Source organism: Oncorhynchus masou, chromosome 27 (genome assembly GCF_036934945.1).
Source record: "Oncorhynchus masou masou isolate Uvic2021 chromosome 27, UVic_Omas_1.1, whole genome shotgun sequence".
Classification (NCBI taxonomy): Eukaryota; Metazoa; Chordata; class Actinopteri; order Salmoniformes; family Salmonidae; genus Oncorhynchus; species Oncorhynchus masou.
The window spans coordinates 51,661,426-51,678,711 of NC_088238.1; the positions used below are offsets into that span (position 1 = coordinate 51,661,426).

General features: G+C 41.8%; 1 protein-coding gene across 1 annotated transcript; it reads right to left on the reverse strand.

The window, feature by feature from the left end:
• Positions 1-3,418: 3,418 nt before the first annotated feature.
• Positions 3,419-15,129, reverse strand: LOC135516387 (nuclear factor 7, brain-like). Its single transcript, XM_064940661.1, has 8 exons — positions 15,029-15,129; positions 14,578-14,625; positions 11,675-11,814; positions 11,403-11,501; positions 9,612-9,896; positions 9,003-9,131; positions 5,073-5,178; positions 3,419-4,784 (listed from the first exon to the last, which is right to left on the reverse strand). The coding sequence occupies exons 2-8, from the start codon at positions 14,615-14,617 to the stop codon at positions 4,252-4,254; spliced, it is 1,332 nt and encodes a 443-aa protein (XP_064796733.1). The 5' UTR covers positions 14,618-14,625; positions 15,029-15,129; the 3' UTR covers positions 3,419-4,251.
• Positions 15,130-17,286: the final 2,157 nt, after the last annotated feature.

Genomic DNA, 17,286 nt, shown 5'->3' on the forward strand with positions numbered 1-17,286 from the left:
AAAGGTTTTCCAAGAGTCAACTCTATAAAGTAGAGAGAGAAGAGGGAAAGGTATTTATGGGGGTCATAAACCTCCCCCAACAGGCCAATGTCATAACACCATTCATTATTGAAAATATAACTATCAAACCTGCATTACAAAGACCCCGCAGCTGAAGGTGTCCTGCTGCATGGTGGGAGTTATTTATCCTCCTTTCCACTTTATGTCCACCCAGTCGTCTTTTCCATGGAAGGATCTTCTCATTTTGAAGTATTCTCTTTTTTATGTAAACATAATGGAATTCTGATTAGTTATAGGCAAATGAATACACAAGCCAAATTTGTATGCTGTTTTCCTTATCTGTTTTCCTTATAATCTGGTAGTAATTTATTAGTAGAGGTAATGTCCTTTATGCTCCATTCTACACACAGCCTAAATTATAGGCACTGAACCATTTACAGGACAATAATAAAAGTAGCATTTTGGATCCAACCATAACACAGAGTGAATAAATGTGTAGTTTGTAGACTCTAAGAAAAAAATATTAAGTGACAGTTTCATCAGTACGTGCTTAAAGAAAGTCATATCACAAAGATCACAGATGACAGTGCCCACCAAATCTATGACAATAGAGAATGAATTGTAAGCCCCAAAGTGTGTTTGTCAAAATAATATCTGAAAATGTCAGTTGTTGAACATAATACTTCTATTTGCAATAGCAATTTATGATCTATGCAGTTGAGGAATATTCCATGTACCAACACTACATGTAGGACGGACATAAGACATTCCCATATACAGTATTTTTTATTTTTTTCCCATCTTAATTCAACCAGGTGAGCCAGTTGAGAACATGTTCTCATTTACAACTGCGACCTGGCCAAGATAAAGCAAAGCAGTGCGACACAAACAACACAGAGTTACACATGTAATAAACAAATGTACAGTCAATAACACAATAGAAAAGTCTATATACAGTGTGTGTAAATGAAGTAAGATTAGGGAGGTAAGGCAATAAATAGGCCGTAGTGGCGAAATAATTACAATTTCGCAAATAAACACTGGAGTGAGATGTGCAGAAGATGAATGTGCAAGTAGAGATACTGTGGTGCAAAGGAGCAATATATATATATAAATAAAATAAATAAATAACAATATGTGGATGAGGTAGTTGGATGGGCTATTTACAGATGGGCTACGTACAGGTGCTCTGCTCTGCTCTGATTGCTGATGCTTAAAGATCAGCAATCAGCTTCAGTGATTTCTGCAATTCGTTCCAGTCACTGGCAGCAGAGAACTGGAAGGAAAGGCGGCCAAAGTAGGAATTGGCTTTGTGGGTGACCAGTGAAATTCATGTAACACCATGTGAGATGAAAATGGACAAACTAAAGGGTGTGCAATGTGTAGGCCCACTGAGTGGACATTCTGAACCTGGTTTGAAGTCATTAGGTGACATGACCAAGGAGCTATTGAAATTTTACATTTTGAAAAATTCATGTAAAATCTTGTGAGATGAAAATTAACAAACTAAAGGTTGTGCAATATAGAAGGGTAGTCAGTGGACATTCTGAACCTTGTTTGAAGTCAGTAGGTCACATGACCAAGGAGCTATTGAAATTTGAATGTAAAAAAGGTTGTACTTTGTTTACGCTCCCTAACTAATTCAACTAGGAATACAAAATGCTGCTCACAATTCCACATTTATTAGCTTTGGAAAGCGAATTAATGTCCAAATCGTGGAAATAAGACGTGCAATGTTGTGCGCAATTTTTCCAACATCGTGACACTTATTTGGAGTCTGTGGTTCAAGTGGTTTGAAAGCGCGAATATCCGTCGAATATCCAACTTGAAACTGATTATACCTTGGTTTCATATGCATACATTTGCGCGCAGACCAGGAAGCCTATAAGCCTACTTCTATGCATGTGCATCCTTACTCCGACAATGAAAACGGGAAGACTAGAATAATATTGAATACATTAACAAATTCCTAGGAAATTATAGGAATTTCTACTGGTGATATGTAATGAGTCATTGATATACACTTACAATCAAACGCAAACAATTTACACAATTAACTTGGCGGGAGAAAGCGCATTCTGGAAAGAGAAGTCCATTGTGCATCTGGGCATGGTCAATCGAGGTCTGCATTGGCCATGCAGCACTTACGGTGGGTGATACGGCCTCAGCAGAAGTCAGGGCATTCATTCGCCTCAACAGAAGTCAGGGCATTCATTCATACTTCTTGCGCTTTGCGGAGCAGTGCCGAGCTGTTGTCAAGGAAGTGAGTTTGTTTTCTACAGGATGTACCGCCCTATACAGAGCCCTCCGCATTGTTACAAAATGTAGAAGGCGCATGCCGATGTGGCACGGAGCTCGATGTGGCCTATGTCTGCCTCTGGAGGCTCCGCAATTGCATCACACCCTCCATATGGAGCCTCTGAACACATTTTCAGATCAAACATAAATTGGTTTTTAGTCTAGGCCTCCGCAATGGATTAATCAGTGGTTCTCAATCCTGGTCCTGGGACCCAAAAGGGGGCACATTTTAGTTTTTGCCCTAACACTACACACCTGAACCAAATCATCAAAGCCTTTTGAGTTGATCATTTGAATAAGCTGTGTAGTGTTAGGGCAAAAACGAAAATGTGCCCCCCTTTGGGTCCCAGGACCAGGTTTGAGAACCAGTGGATTAGTTCACTGAGGTGGGCGCAAATAAAAATATATTTCTTACTGATTGTAAACCAAGATTGTTTTAGTCTAACAGCCTAATGACTAAACAATCGACCAGTCGACTAATTAGGGTCCGCCCTACTTGAGTCAGAGAGAAAATGTGATGCACACAAATGCATCCATGTTTTGTAGACAAAAATATTCGTACTTGGTGACAATTTTGTATTTGCAGATTATGCCAGTGCATTATAAAGTTAATAAATATAGACATACATATTTATATAGGTAGATTCACAGTAATATATAGGTTGATTTAAACAGTAGTGGAAAAAGTACTCAAATGTCATACTTGAGTAAAAGTAAAGATACCTTAATAGAAAATGACTCAAGTAAAAGTTACCCAGTAAAATACTACTTGAGTTAAAGTCTGAAATTATTTGGTTTAAAATATACTTAAGTATCAAAAGTACATGGAATTGCTAAAATATACTTAAGTATCAAAAGTTGAAGTATTAATAATTTAAAATTCCTTATATTATGCAAATCAGACAGCACAATTTTTATTAGATTTTTTATTTACGGATAGCCGGGGGCACACTCCAACACTCAGACATTCATTTACAATGAAGCATTTGTGTTTAGTGAGTCCACCAGATCAGAGGCAGTAGGGATGACCAGGGATGTTCTTTTGATGAGTGTGTGAATTGGACCGTATTCCTGTCAAAATGTAACGAGTACTTTTGGGTGTCAGGGAAAATGTCTGGAGTAAAAAGTATAGTATTTTATTTATAAACGTAAGTGAAGTAAAAGTAAATGTCAAAAAAATAAATAGCAAAGTACAGATACCCCAAAAAACAACTTAAGTAGTACTTTAAAGTATATTTACTTAAGTACTTCACACCACTGGATTTAAAATAACTAGTTCTCCTCATTGTACATTTTCCATTTAGCTAGCTGTTTTAGTGTCATAATGCAATTTATATACATACAGTATTTTACAAAAATGTTATAAAAATGTGGGGCTATTCAAACATTTGATGTTTAAATCTAACTTGTCAAATGTGCGTGTTAACAGACACTTTTTATTAGAGTGTGAAGTTCCTTCCCTTTTGATTCTATCCATTCAGATCTATAAGGGGCCGTCCAGAAGTGTCTAGGCCAAGGCTAGGGATTGATGTGGGAACGGGGCCCATGCACAACCCAAGTCTGTGATGGTCAGTGTCAACTGCATCTCCTAATGTTTTCTCTTCTTCTTGGCACTTCCTTGATTAATTCATGTTATTGATTGGCCGGGCAGTTAGTTTGATGCTGACAGAGAGAGAGTGAGTGAGAGAGAGAGAGAGGAGGGAAAGTAATAATTTAGGAGAAAACCCTTGAGGCAGAAAGTTGTTGAAGTAAGTTTCTGCAGACGGTGCAGTTCGGACAGAATGTCACTGGAGCAAGCTGCTCATCACACACACACACACACACACACACACACACACACACACACACCTGGTTTTCCATGTCCAAATCAGACAGTGATTGAAAAGCAAAGGAAAATAAGCTAACAAGGCTGATGTTTGGGGAGAACCTACAAACCAAAGGAACCTGATGTCTTCAAAACGTAGAGACCTTATGCGGCGAGATGACGGTGATGAGTGTGCGCCCGTCCAGTGGGGAAAACACCGGGTACAGCTTCTCCTTGAAGGTGTCTGTAAATGTATAGATGTGGGACTTTGTCTCCGCGTTGTAGAAGGAAATCTGTCCTTCCTCATAGTCTAGATAGATCCCCATCCGGTGGGCCACCAGACCCAGGGGCAGGGGCGTCTCAGGCTTGGTGCAGGCGTAGAATTGGTGGGTGCTGCGCCACAGGGTCCAATAGCCCATCTGCGGGCTCATGGGGAAGCGGCCGTGGCGTTTGGCGCCCGCCGTGGTCAGGCCCACCCGCCAGTAGCCGTTGTTGGCTATTTCGACCTCCCAGTAGTGGCGTCCAGAGGCGTATCCCTCCCAGCCCAACACGCCTGGCCAGGCGTCAAAGCGCTGGGGACTAAAGGGCAGGTTGGACTCGGATATGCCCTCCTGGACCTTTCGGTGGTCGTCGGAGAGCTGAAGCCATGAGTGGTTGGTCATGGGGTCAAGGGTCACGTCAGCTTTAGGGAGGAGGGGGGAGAGAGTTGGTTGAGTTGGTAGCTTTCTGAAATGTGCCGCACATCTTTTACTTTCATCATTTTAAATGACATTGTCATCTGTTTTCTATTCTATTCTACTTTTCTATGCTAGTAGCTATTACCATTATGTCAGCTGTAGTTCAAGGTTTGGGCAAAATGTTTTGAAAATGCTTTATATTGAATATTCTATTCATTCTTATTTTCAGTGCTTTTAATTTTTTTGATTAATATGTTAAATTAAAGTACATGTCCAAATAGGAGGATAGTTACCTGATGCACTGACCATCCAGTTCCACACCGAGTTAGGGATGTATCTTGCAGTGCCTGCCTTCCAGGTGCGCTGCTTGGCTGACAGCCACAGATGAGCAATAACACCCTGAAAATAGGAACACAGGCAAAGAATTGGCATTAAGAGTTTCATTTTCACCTCTATTATTTACTGTGACTTTACTGTGACACAGACCAGATCAACAGATTCAAATGCATACATATTCTTGTCAACCCTGACCAACAAGGCAGATCACACCTACAGAATACACTATGCTGATACAGAGGAAAAGTAGGACGTAAATGACATGCTAGACTGGCAGTTTTCTCGAGATTATGTTTTAGTGCACTATATCAAATGACCTGGGGCCTTATCACAACAAGGCGAAGGTACGGCGGACGTGAAGTTTAGACAAGACAACGGTCAATCATTCACTGTATGGGTGATGAGATAGATAGGGCTATATGGTGTTTGGTTTTGGGATGGCTGTCTTGTGATGTTCATTTAAAATGTTTTGTATTGTAACATATCCCAATATTATTACTAGATATTGAATTGAAAAAAAACAACACTTTGATATGGTGGTTTAAATACTATAGAATACCTCTTATCTAATCCATCATGATCTTGCCAAATAACTTTACTTTTGCTCCTAATTTCTCTACCATTATGAATAAAGAAATAGTACCTTGAGCAAATATTATGAAACAGAAACATGGATTAAATAGATTATGATTGGTTGAGTCCTAGATTTCCTGTGGACCAGGTAGGTAGCTAATCAGTTGTATGTGATAAGCCCTACAGATTCTGGTGGAGCATTGATCTGTGTCATGCTTTCACCACAAACCTTGTCACCATGTGCACACCTCTAACACTCTGTAGCCCACCCAGTTATGATTTTACAGCTTTATTAGTGGAGCGGTATATCACTGGTTATGTAAGCTGCTTTCATAACACTTTAGGTAAGTAGGTGGGTAGAAATCAAATCAAGCTTTATTTATACTGCACATTTCAGACATGGACATCTTTACAAAAAATAAAAATAAACAATGAAAATAAAAGCAGAAATATTTACGACACAACAAACATATTCTTAGCTTTGCTTTTCCTTAGGATGTGGTTTTTAGTTGTTCCGTTTGTCATTTAGTTTTTAAAAATCTTAAGATCTCTTAACTTTGTCCACAGTTCCAGCCCCCCTCGGGTTCTCTGGCAGGCTATTCCAGAGGCTGGAGGCATAATAACTAAAGGCTGCCTCTCCATACCTCTGTCACACCCTGATTTGTTTCACCTGTTTTTGTGCTTGTTTCCAACTCTCTCCAGGTGTCACCCATTTGCCCCATTATCCCCTTTTCCCAGTTTTGACCATTCTGCCTGCCCTGACCCTGCCTGCACCTTGTGACACTGCTCTGGATTAATGACCTCTGTCTGCCCTGACCCTGCCTGCACCTTGTGACACTGCTCTGGATTAATGACCTCTGCCTGCCCTGACCCTGCCTGCACCTTGTGACACTGCTCTGGATTAATGACCTCTGCCTGCCCTGACCCTGCCTGCACCTTGTGACACTGCTCTGGATTAATGACCTCTGCCTGCCCTGACCCTGCCTGCACCTTGTGACACTGCTCTGGATTAATGACCTCTGCCTGCCCTGACCCTGCCTGCACCTTGTGACACTGCCCTGGATTAATGACCTCTACCTGCCCTGACCCTGCCTGCACCTTGTGACACTGCTCTGGATTAATGACCTCTGCCTGCCCTGACCCTGCCTGCACCTTGTGACACTGCTCTGGATTAATGACCTCTACCTGCCCTGACCCTGCCTGCACCTTGTGACACTGCTCTGGATTAATGACCTCTGCCTGCCCTGACCCTGCCTGCACCTTGTGACACTGCTCTGGATTAATGACCTCTGCCTGCCCTGACCCTGCCTGCACCTTGTGACACTGCTCTGGATTAATGACCTCTGTCTGCCCTGACCCTGCCTGCACCTTGTGACACTGCCCTGGATTAATGACCTCTGCCTGCCCTGACCCTGCCTGCACCTTGTGACACTGCTCTGGATTAATGACCTCTACCTGCCCTGACCCTGCCTGCACCTTGTGACACTGCTCTGGATTAATGACCTCTGCCTGCCCTGACCCTGCCTGCACCTTGTGACACTGCTCTGGATTAATGACCTCTGCCTGCCCTGACCCTGCCTGCACCTTGTGACACTGCTCTGGATTAATGACCTCTGCCTGCCCTGACCCTGCCTGCACCTTGTGACACTGCTCTGGATTAATGACCTCTGCCTGCCCTGACCCTGCCTGCACCTTGTGACACTGCTCTGGATTAATGACCTCTGCCTGCCCTGACCCTGCCTGCACCTTGTGACACTGCTCTGGATTAATGACCTCTGCCTGCCCTGACCCTGCCTGCACCTTGTGACACTGCTCTGGATTAATGACCTCTGCCTGCCCTGACCCTGCCTGCACCTTGTGACACTGCTCTGGATTAATGACCTCTGCCTGCCCTGACCCTGCCTGCCGTTCTGTACATTGTGACACTGCCCTGGATTAATGACCTCTGCCTGCCCTGACCCTGATCCTGCCTGCCGTTCTGTACCTTGTGACACTGCTCTGGATTAATGACCTCTACCTGCCCTGACCCTGATCCTGCCTGCCGTTCTGTACCTTGTGACACTGCTCTGGATTACTGACCTCTACCTGCCCTGACCCTGATCCTGCCTGCCGTTCTGTACCTTGTGACACTGCTCTGGATTAATGACCTCTGCTTGCCCTGATCCTGCCTGCCTTTCTGTACCTTGTGACACTGCTCTGGATTAATGACCTCTGCTTGCCCTGATCCTGCCTGCCATTCTGTAACTTGTGACACTGCTCTGGATTAATGACCTCTACCTGCCCTGACCCTGATCCTGCCTGCCGTTCTGTATCTTGTGACACTGCTCTGGATTAATGACCTCTGCTTGCCCTGATCCTGCCTGCCTTTCTGTACCTTGTGACACTGCTCTGGATTAATGACCTCTACCTGCCCTTGACCTGTTGTTTGTCTGCCCCCTGTTTTTGTCATAAACCTGTGTTACTTCGAACTGTCTGCATCTGGGTCTGTCTGCATCTGGGTCTCTGATGTCTGATACCCTTGGTTCTAGGCTTTGGGATAGTTAAAAGGTCAGTACCAGAGGACCTGAGGGACATACTGGGTTCATAACTTAAAAGCATGTCTGACATGTATTGGGGTGCACAATCGTAGATTGATTTAAAAACCAATAGAAGAATTTTAAAATTAATTCTAAAACTCAGACAGCCAGTCAGATATTTTAAAACCGGTGTAATGTGTACTCGCTGTCTGTTCTTGGTCAGTACCCGTGCTGCAGCATTCTGTATGTTTTCCAGTTGATCAATGGCTTTCTTGGGTAGATCAGACAGGAGAGCATTACAGTATTTAAGCCTGCTTGTAATAAAAGCATGGATGAGTCTATCTGTCTCAGCCTGAGAGAGAAACGGCTGCACCTTGGCAATGTACTTCAGTTGCTAAAAAGCTACTTTGGTCACATTCCTAATGTGTGACTCGAAATTTAGTACAGAATCTAAAATAACACCTAGGTTTTTAACCTGGTGGAGGTATGCATATTTGAGCATGTATAGACTATATCATTGTATTGCTGATCCTCAATCAACAGAAATGTGAATGTTTAAGAGGGAACATTGCTAACTAATTATAATGGATTCAGGTGAGGGTACGACTTCAGAGAATAAAACGCTGTAAACATAACATCACGAGTTGTGTTATGTTTAATGAGAAGACCACTAATAAACTATTCAACTATGAAACTAATAACCTATTAAACTAGTTCTCCAATATATAATGTTGACCTCTTCCCCCCCCCCTCTTTTGTTGTTGTGTGCGCCTGTGTGCGTCGGTGTCTGGAGCTCACCTTGCAGTCCTCCTTTAGCAGTGACCAGGTAATGAACTCCAGTAAGGGCAGGAGGTTGACCAGTCTCTTCTTCCTCAGGCCCAGCAGACGCAGAACCTTGCCGAGCTCATCGCTTTGCACCCCACAGCTCTGTGTAGACACAGACACATGGACGTTAATACCAAGTCATCTCTATGGGTCTCCTATTGGGCTCCCGAGTGGTGCAGCGGTCTAAGGCACTACATTTCAGTGCAAGAGGCATGACTACAGACATCCTGGTTCGATGTAGGCCGTCATTGTAAATAAGAATTTGTTCTTAACTGACTTGACTGGTGAAATAAATGTAAAAAATAAATTACACTTTTTTTGACCTTTTACCCCTTATGCTAAGTGTTCAGTTTTTGCTAGAAAATCTGCAAATAGCAGATTTGTTCCCACCTGGCAGTCATTCGCCAGAGGCAAGCTCAGCACTCCCGACCCAGCCTTACCTCCAACCCCCACCTGGCCCAAGGCTGTTTAGGTTATTGAAATGACTATCATTAGGGAACACGTATTTCCTCCATTTCTTTTCTCAGTGGTGTTCCTTTAACTCTTTATATACATTTGTATCCTTGACCCCTGATCTCTCACCTCTGAGGCGCTCTGCAGCTCCTTGGCCCATTCCATGATCCTCTGCTGCACTTCCTCGTTAGGATCCTCCTCTCCATCCCTGTTTTCTTCCTCCTCCTCCTCCACCTTCCCACTTCTCTCCTGCACCCAGGGGCTTTTCTTCAACTCCTTGTCGACACTTGTGAGCTCATTGGCCCACAGGAGAATGAGTTTCCTGCTCTCCTCCAGACTGCGTTCTGTTCTTGGGTCTTTCAGTTCCTCAGGGGTCTCTCCTTTACTGGTGCCTTCCCTTGCATCACTTCCACTCTGCAACAACACAAAACAGCAACAAGGTCAATATCATGCTGTACATTCTCAATAGCATGTATAGCTATGTCATGTCAACCATCTCACTATTGTCGTAGCAATACTGTGTTGTCCATTGATAGAGTACAGCACGTGATTGTGCGTGTGATGTAGCTTGATTCACAAAGAAAACAGGCTCAAGGCGAACATCTAGCCATGCGTTGCAAAACTAGATCAAATAAATGCAAAATGGGATGGTTGAGTGTGTTTTTTGTTTAAGTAACCCTGTTCCCACCTGGCAGTTATACGCCAGAGGCCAACTCAGCACTCCCGACCCCGCCTTACCTCCAACCCCCACCTGGCCCAATTGTAAAAATCCACTGTCCATGTAATCCTGTAACCTCCCCTCCCACCCTGGAGGGGTATCTGCCTAAGTTACATAGTTTGACTATAACCCTGTTTGTTCCAGCTCAGCCCCACGGGGCATTGGGATGGGTTAACAGAGCTGTAAAGGGTGATAAGAACCCCTGTATCAGTACCCTCCTTACCCATCACCTCATTTAACTGTCATCGGTCTTGCTTAGCAACGCGTATCCAATATCGGTGAACCAACACTTGTACTTGACTTCCTCTCTTCCCCTTCTAGCTCTGACTTTGCTGATAGCTACTTTATTGAGGAATAATTTTATTTTATATCTCTGTGATATGTGGTTGTCCCATCTAGCTATCTTAAGATGAATGCACTAACTGTAAGTCACTCTGGATAAGTGTGTCTGCTAAATGACTAACATGTCAAAGGTAATAAACAAGCTAAGTTTGTCCCGCTGAGAACAATTTGGTTATGAGAATCAATACTTTTTCTTCTAAGTATTAAACGGTCCAACTGTCAACATGTTGACTAACTAGAGGACAGTCAACCCAGGTGTTCAAGCTATAATAACATGGTGATCAACCCAAATGGGTAAATTCACCCTGTTTTACTCAAGAGACAGTTCTAAAGTCCCTTTGGGGACAACAAACCCCTTTTTTTAATATAAATTTTTATTTATTCCTTTCTCTGTAAAGTCACTAAATTAAATGTTGCATAATTTTTGTGAACAATCCCTGACCGACAGACAGGCCTTATTCACTATCTAGGCTTCATTCAACACCGGTATCATAGTTCCCCAATGATTGATGCCATCCCCACTAAACCAGGCCTACTGTTTCTCCTTCATCGCACATCGAACTTCCCTGTGCATTTACTTGTCCTTTGCCCTCAAAATCCATAATTCCAGAGGCATTTTGCAATACAAAATATGGGTCAAATTAATACTACCGCTAATAGTATCGTTAATACAATCGCCAAAAATATCGCTAAAAATATCGTACTAACGTTGGAAATCAATGTGCATCCCTGGTCTGTCGGGACTTTTGTTTCCTCATCCTCTTACCACATTCCTCTCCCCTTGTTCTTTATATAAATGTATGTCTCTCCTGTCCCCCAATCTCTTTCTCGCTCTCTTTCCCTCTCAGGGGTCTACTTACCTTACAGACTTCGGCCACCTGCTCCTTCCAGTGGTTGATGAAGCGGACACACTCCTGCAGGCTGCGCAGGTTCTTCAGGCCGTTTTGACGACGATGTTGCTACAAGAGACACATATATACAGGATGAGCAGGCAAATGTAGTTCAACTGTCCCAGCGTCGTCCGGGGTAGGCCGTCATTGTAAATAAGAATTTGTTCTTAACTGACTTGCCTGGTTAAATAAACAAATCAAATGTGATGCTGTGAGTGGATGGAGGTTTGTGTGTAACTTACCCGTAAGCGGCATGTGGAGGGGGCGCAGCTCTTGGAGGGGCTGGTAGGGGCTGAGCTGTGGGCCTGGAGGTCTTCTTCAGGAAGGTTCCATCGCACCGCCCCGATGGAGTGACTCTGGGTAGAGCTCTCCAACTTCAGCTCTGGAGGTGAAACAGTGATAAAATGAGATTAGAGGGGTGGGGACACAGATACATTTCAGAGTTAATTTCAAGTGCCCCTGGCATGGGGGTGGGGGGATTAAAACATTTTCGGATTAAAACATTGTGAACCGACCGTTTTATGTACAGACCTGTGAATGATTAGGAGTCAAATTACTGACCTAGTTCATTTGAGTAAAAGTCTCTGGTCTTCCCTACACTGGCAGTGCTATATAGTACACAGACAGTAGTAGATAGATAGTAGTGTTCTAAAATGGATTGATCTATGCTTGTTTTTAATGATTCACTATTGGACGGCCTCACTATTGGACGGTTGTGATGTGTTCTGATAAAGATTGAATACCAGTTTGGAATCAATTCTAGATTCATATTACAACAATAAATAACTACCAATGTAGTCACGTTTAATAGGATGACAGTCAATTCAAAATAGTTCTAAATAAAGATTACTTGATTTGTGGTCAACTAAAAAAGTCACATAAAAAATAAATATATATATATATATACACATATACATACACACGTCCTCAAATGATGTCACCTTCTGACCTTAGTTCCTTTATTATGTCTTTGTGTTAGTTTGGTCAGGGCTTGAGTTGGGTGGGTAAGTCTGTTCTTTTTTCTATGTTGTATTTCTGTGTTTGGCCTGGTATGGTTCTCAGAGGCAGCTGTCGATCATTGTCTCTGATTGAGAATCACACTTAGGTAGCCTGTTTTCCCCATTTTGATTGTGGGTGATTGGTTTGTGTGTGTTTTCCACCCAGAACTGGTTCGTTTTCATTTTGTGTAGTGTTCAGTTTTAATTAAAAGTATGACGAACATTTAACACGCTGCGTTTTGGTCCTCTTCTCCTTCTCCAGACGAAAATCGTTACAAATGATGCCAATTTAGCAATTTTGTTGCTAGATTTAGCAACTTTTCAGACTACCCTGGCAACTTTTTTTTTCACACAGCACCATAGCAAGAAATGTAGCTTCTTTTAAAAATGGATTTTGAACTTTTAGCAACTTTTGAAAAGTGACTCAAATGCTAAAATGCACGCATTTTCCTTCTAAATGACACAACTATTTTCTCTGTCACACTCAGTAATAACATGTGCCATGCTGCAAAAGTGCATTGTGACGTCAGCAGCAGGTGCTCAGCTCATGCACAGGCAGCAGCAGGCCAGCAGCAAATTGCAAATCATTGTTGGCTGACTGCAGCAGAGGTATGGTTCGATGAGCCAAACCCAATGAATATAGTTGGTCACAAATGTTTGATCTTGAACAGAATTTACAACATCAATCAATATGTCTCAATCAAAATTGTACAGAAAAGAGTGGAAGTCTGTACCTGAACAAATGTCAAATCATATTTGAGTAACGTTATTGTGTATTCTATGTAATGACATCACATCATTTAGCAACTTTAAGCATCAAGTCAACCTGCCTCTAGCAACTTACCCTGAAAATTAGTTGGCAACACTGCTCAAGTGGCAGCTTCATTAAATAGTACCCTCAAAACACCAGTCTCAACGTCAACAGGGAAGTGGCTGGCCTTCTAAGCAGAACACTTTTTTCCAATCTTCCTCAGTCCAGTGTCTGTGCTCTTTTGCCTATCTTAAACTTTTATTTTTAATCAGACAGTCTGGGATATGTTTTTATCTTTGCAAGTCTACCTAGAAGGCCAGCATCCCAGAGTCGCCTCTTCACTGTTGACGCTGAGACTGGTGTTTTGCGGGTACTATTTAATGAAGCTGACTTGTGAGGTGTCTGTTTCTCAAACTAGACACTAATGTACTTGTCCTTTTGCTCAGTTGTGCACCGGTGCCTCAAACTCCCCTTTCTATTCTGGTTGGAGCAAGTTTGTTCTGTTCTGTGAAGGGAGTAGTACACAGTGTTGTACAAGATCTTCAGTTTCTTGGCAATTTCTCACATGGAATAGCCTTTGGTTTCTCAGAACAAGAAATCGAGTTTCAGAACAAAGGTTTTTGTCTCTGGCCATTTTGACCCCGTAATCGAACCCACAAATGCTGATGATCTAGATACTCAACTAGTCGAAAGAAGGACAGTTTTATTGCTTCTTTAATCAGGACAACAGTTTTCCGCTGTGCTAACATCCTTACAAAGGGGTTTTCTAAAATGGGAGGATGGATGCATGGAGCCCCAGACCGAGAGTGATTGACCGTCATCTTTAACTTCTTCCATTTTCTAATAATTGCGCCAACAGTTGTTGCCTTCTCACCAAGCTGCTTGCCTATTGTTCTGTAGCCCATCCCAGCCTTGTGCAGGTCTACAGTTTTATCCCTGATGTCCTTACACAGCTGTCTGGTCTTGACCATTGTGGAGAGGTTGGAGTCTGTTTGATTGAGTGTGTGGACAGGTGTCTTTTATACAGGTAACGAGTTCAAACAGGTGCAGTTAATACAGATAATGAGAACAGGAGGGATTCTTATAGAAAAACGAACAGGTCTGTGAGAGCTGGAATTTTTTCTGGTTGGTCGGTGATCAAATACTTGTCATGCAATGTAATACCAAATAAATGTCAATAAAATTCAAATTAATTACTTAAAAATCATAATGTGATTTTCAGGATTTTTGTTTTAGATTCCTTCTCTCACAGTTGAAGTGTACCTATGATAACAATTACAGACCTCTACATGCTTTGTAAGTAGGAAACACTGCCGATTTTGCAGGTTATCAAATACTTGTTCTCCCCGCTGTATGTATATAGATATCTCAGTAAGGAAAGGGGGCAAAGACTTACTCGACACCTTCAGAATGCTCTTCATTTCGAAAGTTGCCATCCTTAATCCTGCATGAACATAAATTGACTCCTTACAAAATATTCCATATGACAGTTGAGGCCACCAAAGATTGAACTTATTTATCCATATCCACGTTGAATTGTACAAAATGGCAAATTTGACGGTCACACGTCAAATACGCTTAACTTAAAACTGAAAGTCTACTACCAAGCTTTGAATATACATTGAAATGAAATACACAAACACAAAATTCAAAATGCAGAACTAAAAACAATGACAGGATACATTGTTGAAGCTATGAAAAAAAACTTCAGTAGATAAGGAAATATCATAAATATAATCTTTATCACAATTAAAACGAAACATGACAATGTGTTTATAATTATATTAGATCAAATGACAAAGAATAACACATTTAAGATAAAAATGAAAAAGAAACCAAAATCCTACCCTATGTGTGAAGGTCGGTCTGGTGCGTGTTCTTGGTAGTTTGTAAAGCAAACCCTCCCAAGTCTGCTGTTTTTGTTACAGTGCTTGCAGTTTGATCTTTGGACTTTTTTATGGTCCTTGGCACTGAGATGGAGGGGGGGGGACTTTTCTGCTAGGATATAAAGTATAATCAGTCTACCTTCCTAGCAATCACTGTTGGCTTTACCAAGGAGAGAGCGCGAGATATTATAGCGATAAGGGGTCACGAAGGTCACATGTTAATGTGACTCGGATTCACGATCTTTGATGCTATTTTAGTGGATCAATCATTAGCAACTATACACTTATGCCTGTACAGAACAGTATCCCAATTTTCATGTCTAAATTAAAACCTCTTGAGGCTAGGGGGCAGTATTTTGATGTTTGGATGAAAACATGCCCAAAGTAAACTGCCTATTTCTCAGGCACAGAAAGCAGAATATGCATATAATTGGCAGATTCGGATAGAAAACACTCAAGTCTCCAAAACTATCAAAATATTGTCTGAGTATAGCAGAACTGATATTGCAGGCGAAAACCTGAGGAAAATCCATCCAGAAATTGCTGTTTTTCTGAAACTACACATTTCCATTGCAAGCCTATCCTCCATTTAAAGGGATATCAACCAGATTCCTTTCCCTATTGCTTCCACAAGGTGTGAAGTCTTTAGACATAGTTTCAAGCTTTTATTCTGAAAAAATGAGCGAGAATGATCACACCGCATCAGTGTCCTCAGATTTGTGCATGCGCCCGCGCCTGGAGCGAGACCTTTTCTTTCTCTTTTCTATTGAAAAGGCTACCGTCCGGTTGAAATATTATCGATTATTTATTGTAAAAACAACTGATTGATTCTAAAAAACGTTTGACATGTTTCTACGAACTTTATGGGTACTATTTGGAATTTTCTGCCCTTCGTGACCGCACGAGCCTGTGGATTTCTGAACAAAATGCACCAACCAAATGGAGGTTTTTGGATATAAAGAGAATCTTTATCAAACAAAACAAACATTAATTGTGTAACTGGGAGTCTTGTGAGTGCAATCATATGAAGATCAAAGGTAAACGATTAATTTGATTGCTTTTCTGACTTTCGTGACCAATCTACTTTGCTGCTAGCTGTTTGTAATAATCGCATGGTTTGCTTTCACCGTAAAGCCTTTTTTAAATCTGACACGCCAGGTGGATTAACAAATTAAGCTGTGTTTTGGTATATTGCACTTGTGATTATTAAAGTGTAATATTTTTAGTAATTTAGTTTGAATTTGGCGCTCTGCAATTCACCGGATGTTGACAAATGATTCCACTAAAGGGATCTGTGCGCCAAGAGGTTATAAAAGATTGTATTTTGTATGAATCTCTGCTCTATCCCTAACATAGTTTCATTTAGTGATGGCATATACATTTAGGATTTGAGGCATATTCTGGTATTGGAAAAGAGGGTCCCTTATCTTGTGTACACTCATACTTGATTCTCCCATGATGTGGCTGCTTTCTCCATTCAGCCATCCATTTCAGCGACAGTAATACGGTTGGTTAGAAACGAGGGAGAGCCACACAAACAAACACTCCTGCCAGCTCACACATTAATAGGCTTATCACAGGCCATTCATTTAATAGACCTTACAACTTTACATCATCGGTACCGCATTGTGACGCAAACTATAAGCTACCTATGATAGAGTAAGGTTTAATGTTGCTTTATGTGTATCTCTCTGTTGAATAAACAATCATAGAAATGCCACGTTGGCAATTCCTGATCTGAACTGCTAAATAATTGCCCTACTGTTACTAAGACCTAGTTTCCACATTTTGCTGTGTTACAGCCCAATTTTTTTAGATTGGGTAGTCAATCTCTGTACCCCACACATACAGGTGATTGTAAGGTAATACAGCTAAGGACACGCAAAATCCTGGAGGAAAACCTGGTTCAGTCTTCTTTCCAACAGACACTGGGAGATTCACCTGTGTGGCTCAGTTGGTAGAGCATGGCACTTGCAACACCAGGGTTGTGGGTTTGATCCCCACCTGGGACCAGTACAGGGAAAAATAACAAAAATATATCCAATCACTACTGTAAGTTGCTCTGAATAAGTGTCTGCTAAATCAAAAGAAAATTTAAATCAGGACAATAACTTAAAACACATCAGTTGCTTGATTGAATGTTCCTGAGTGGCCTAGTTACAGTTTTGGCTTGAAAATGGCTTTCTAGCAATGGTCAACTTCAGAGCTTGAATAATAAA

Bases quoted from the DNA above. Each gene is read 5' to 3' on its own strand.
- LOC135516387 (XM_064940661.1), bottom strand. From the start codon at position 14,617: ATGGCAACTTTCGAAATGAAGAGCATTCTGAAGGTGTCGA. The intron at 5,179-9,002 runs GTGAGCTCCAGA...TCCTATTTTCAG, and splicing joins TGCTAAAGGAGGACTGCAAG to GGTGTTATTGCTCATCTGTG. The intron at 4,785-5,072 runs GTAACTATCCTC...TCCTCCCTAAAG, and splicing joins CTGGATGGTCAGTGCATCAG to CTGACGTGACCCTTGACCCC.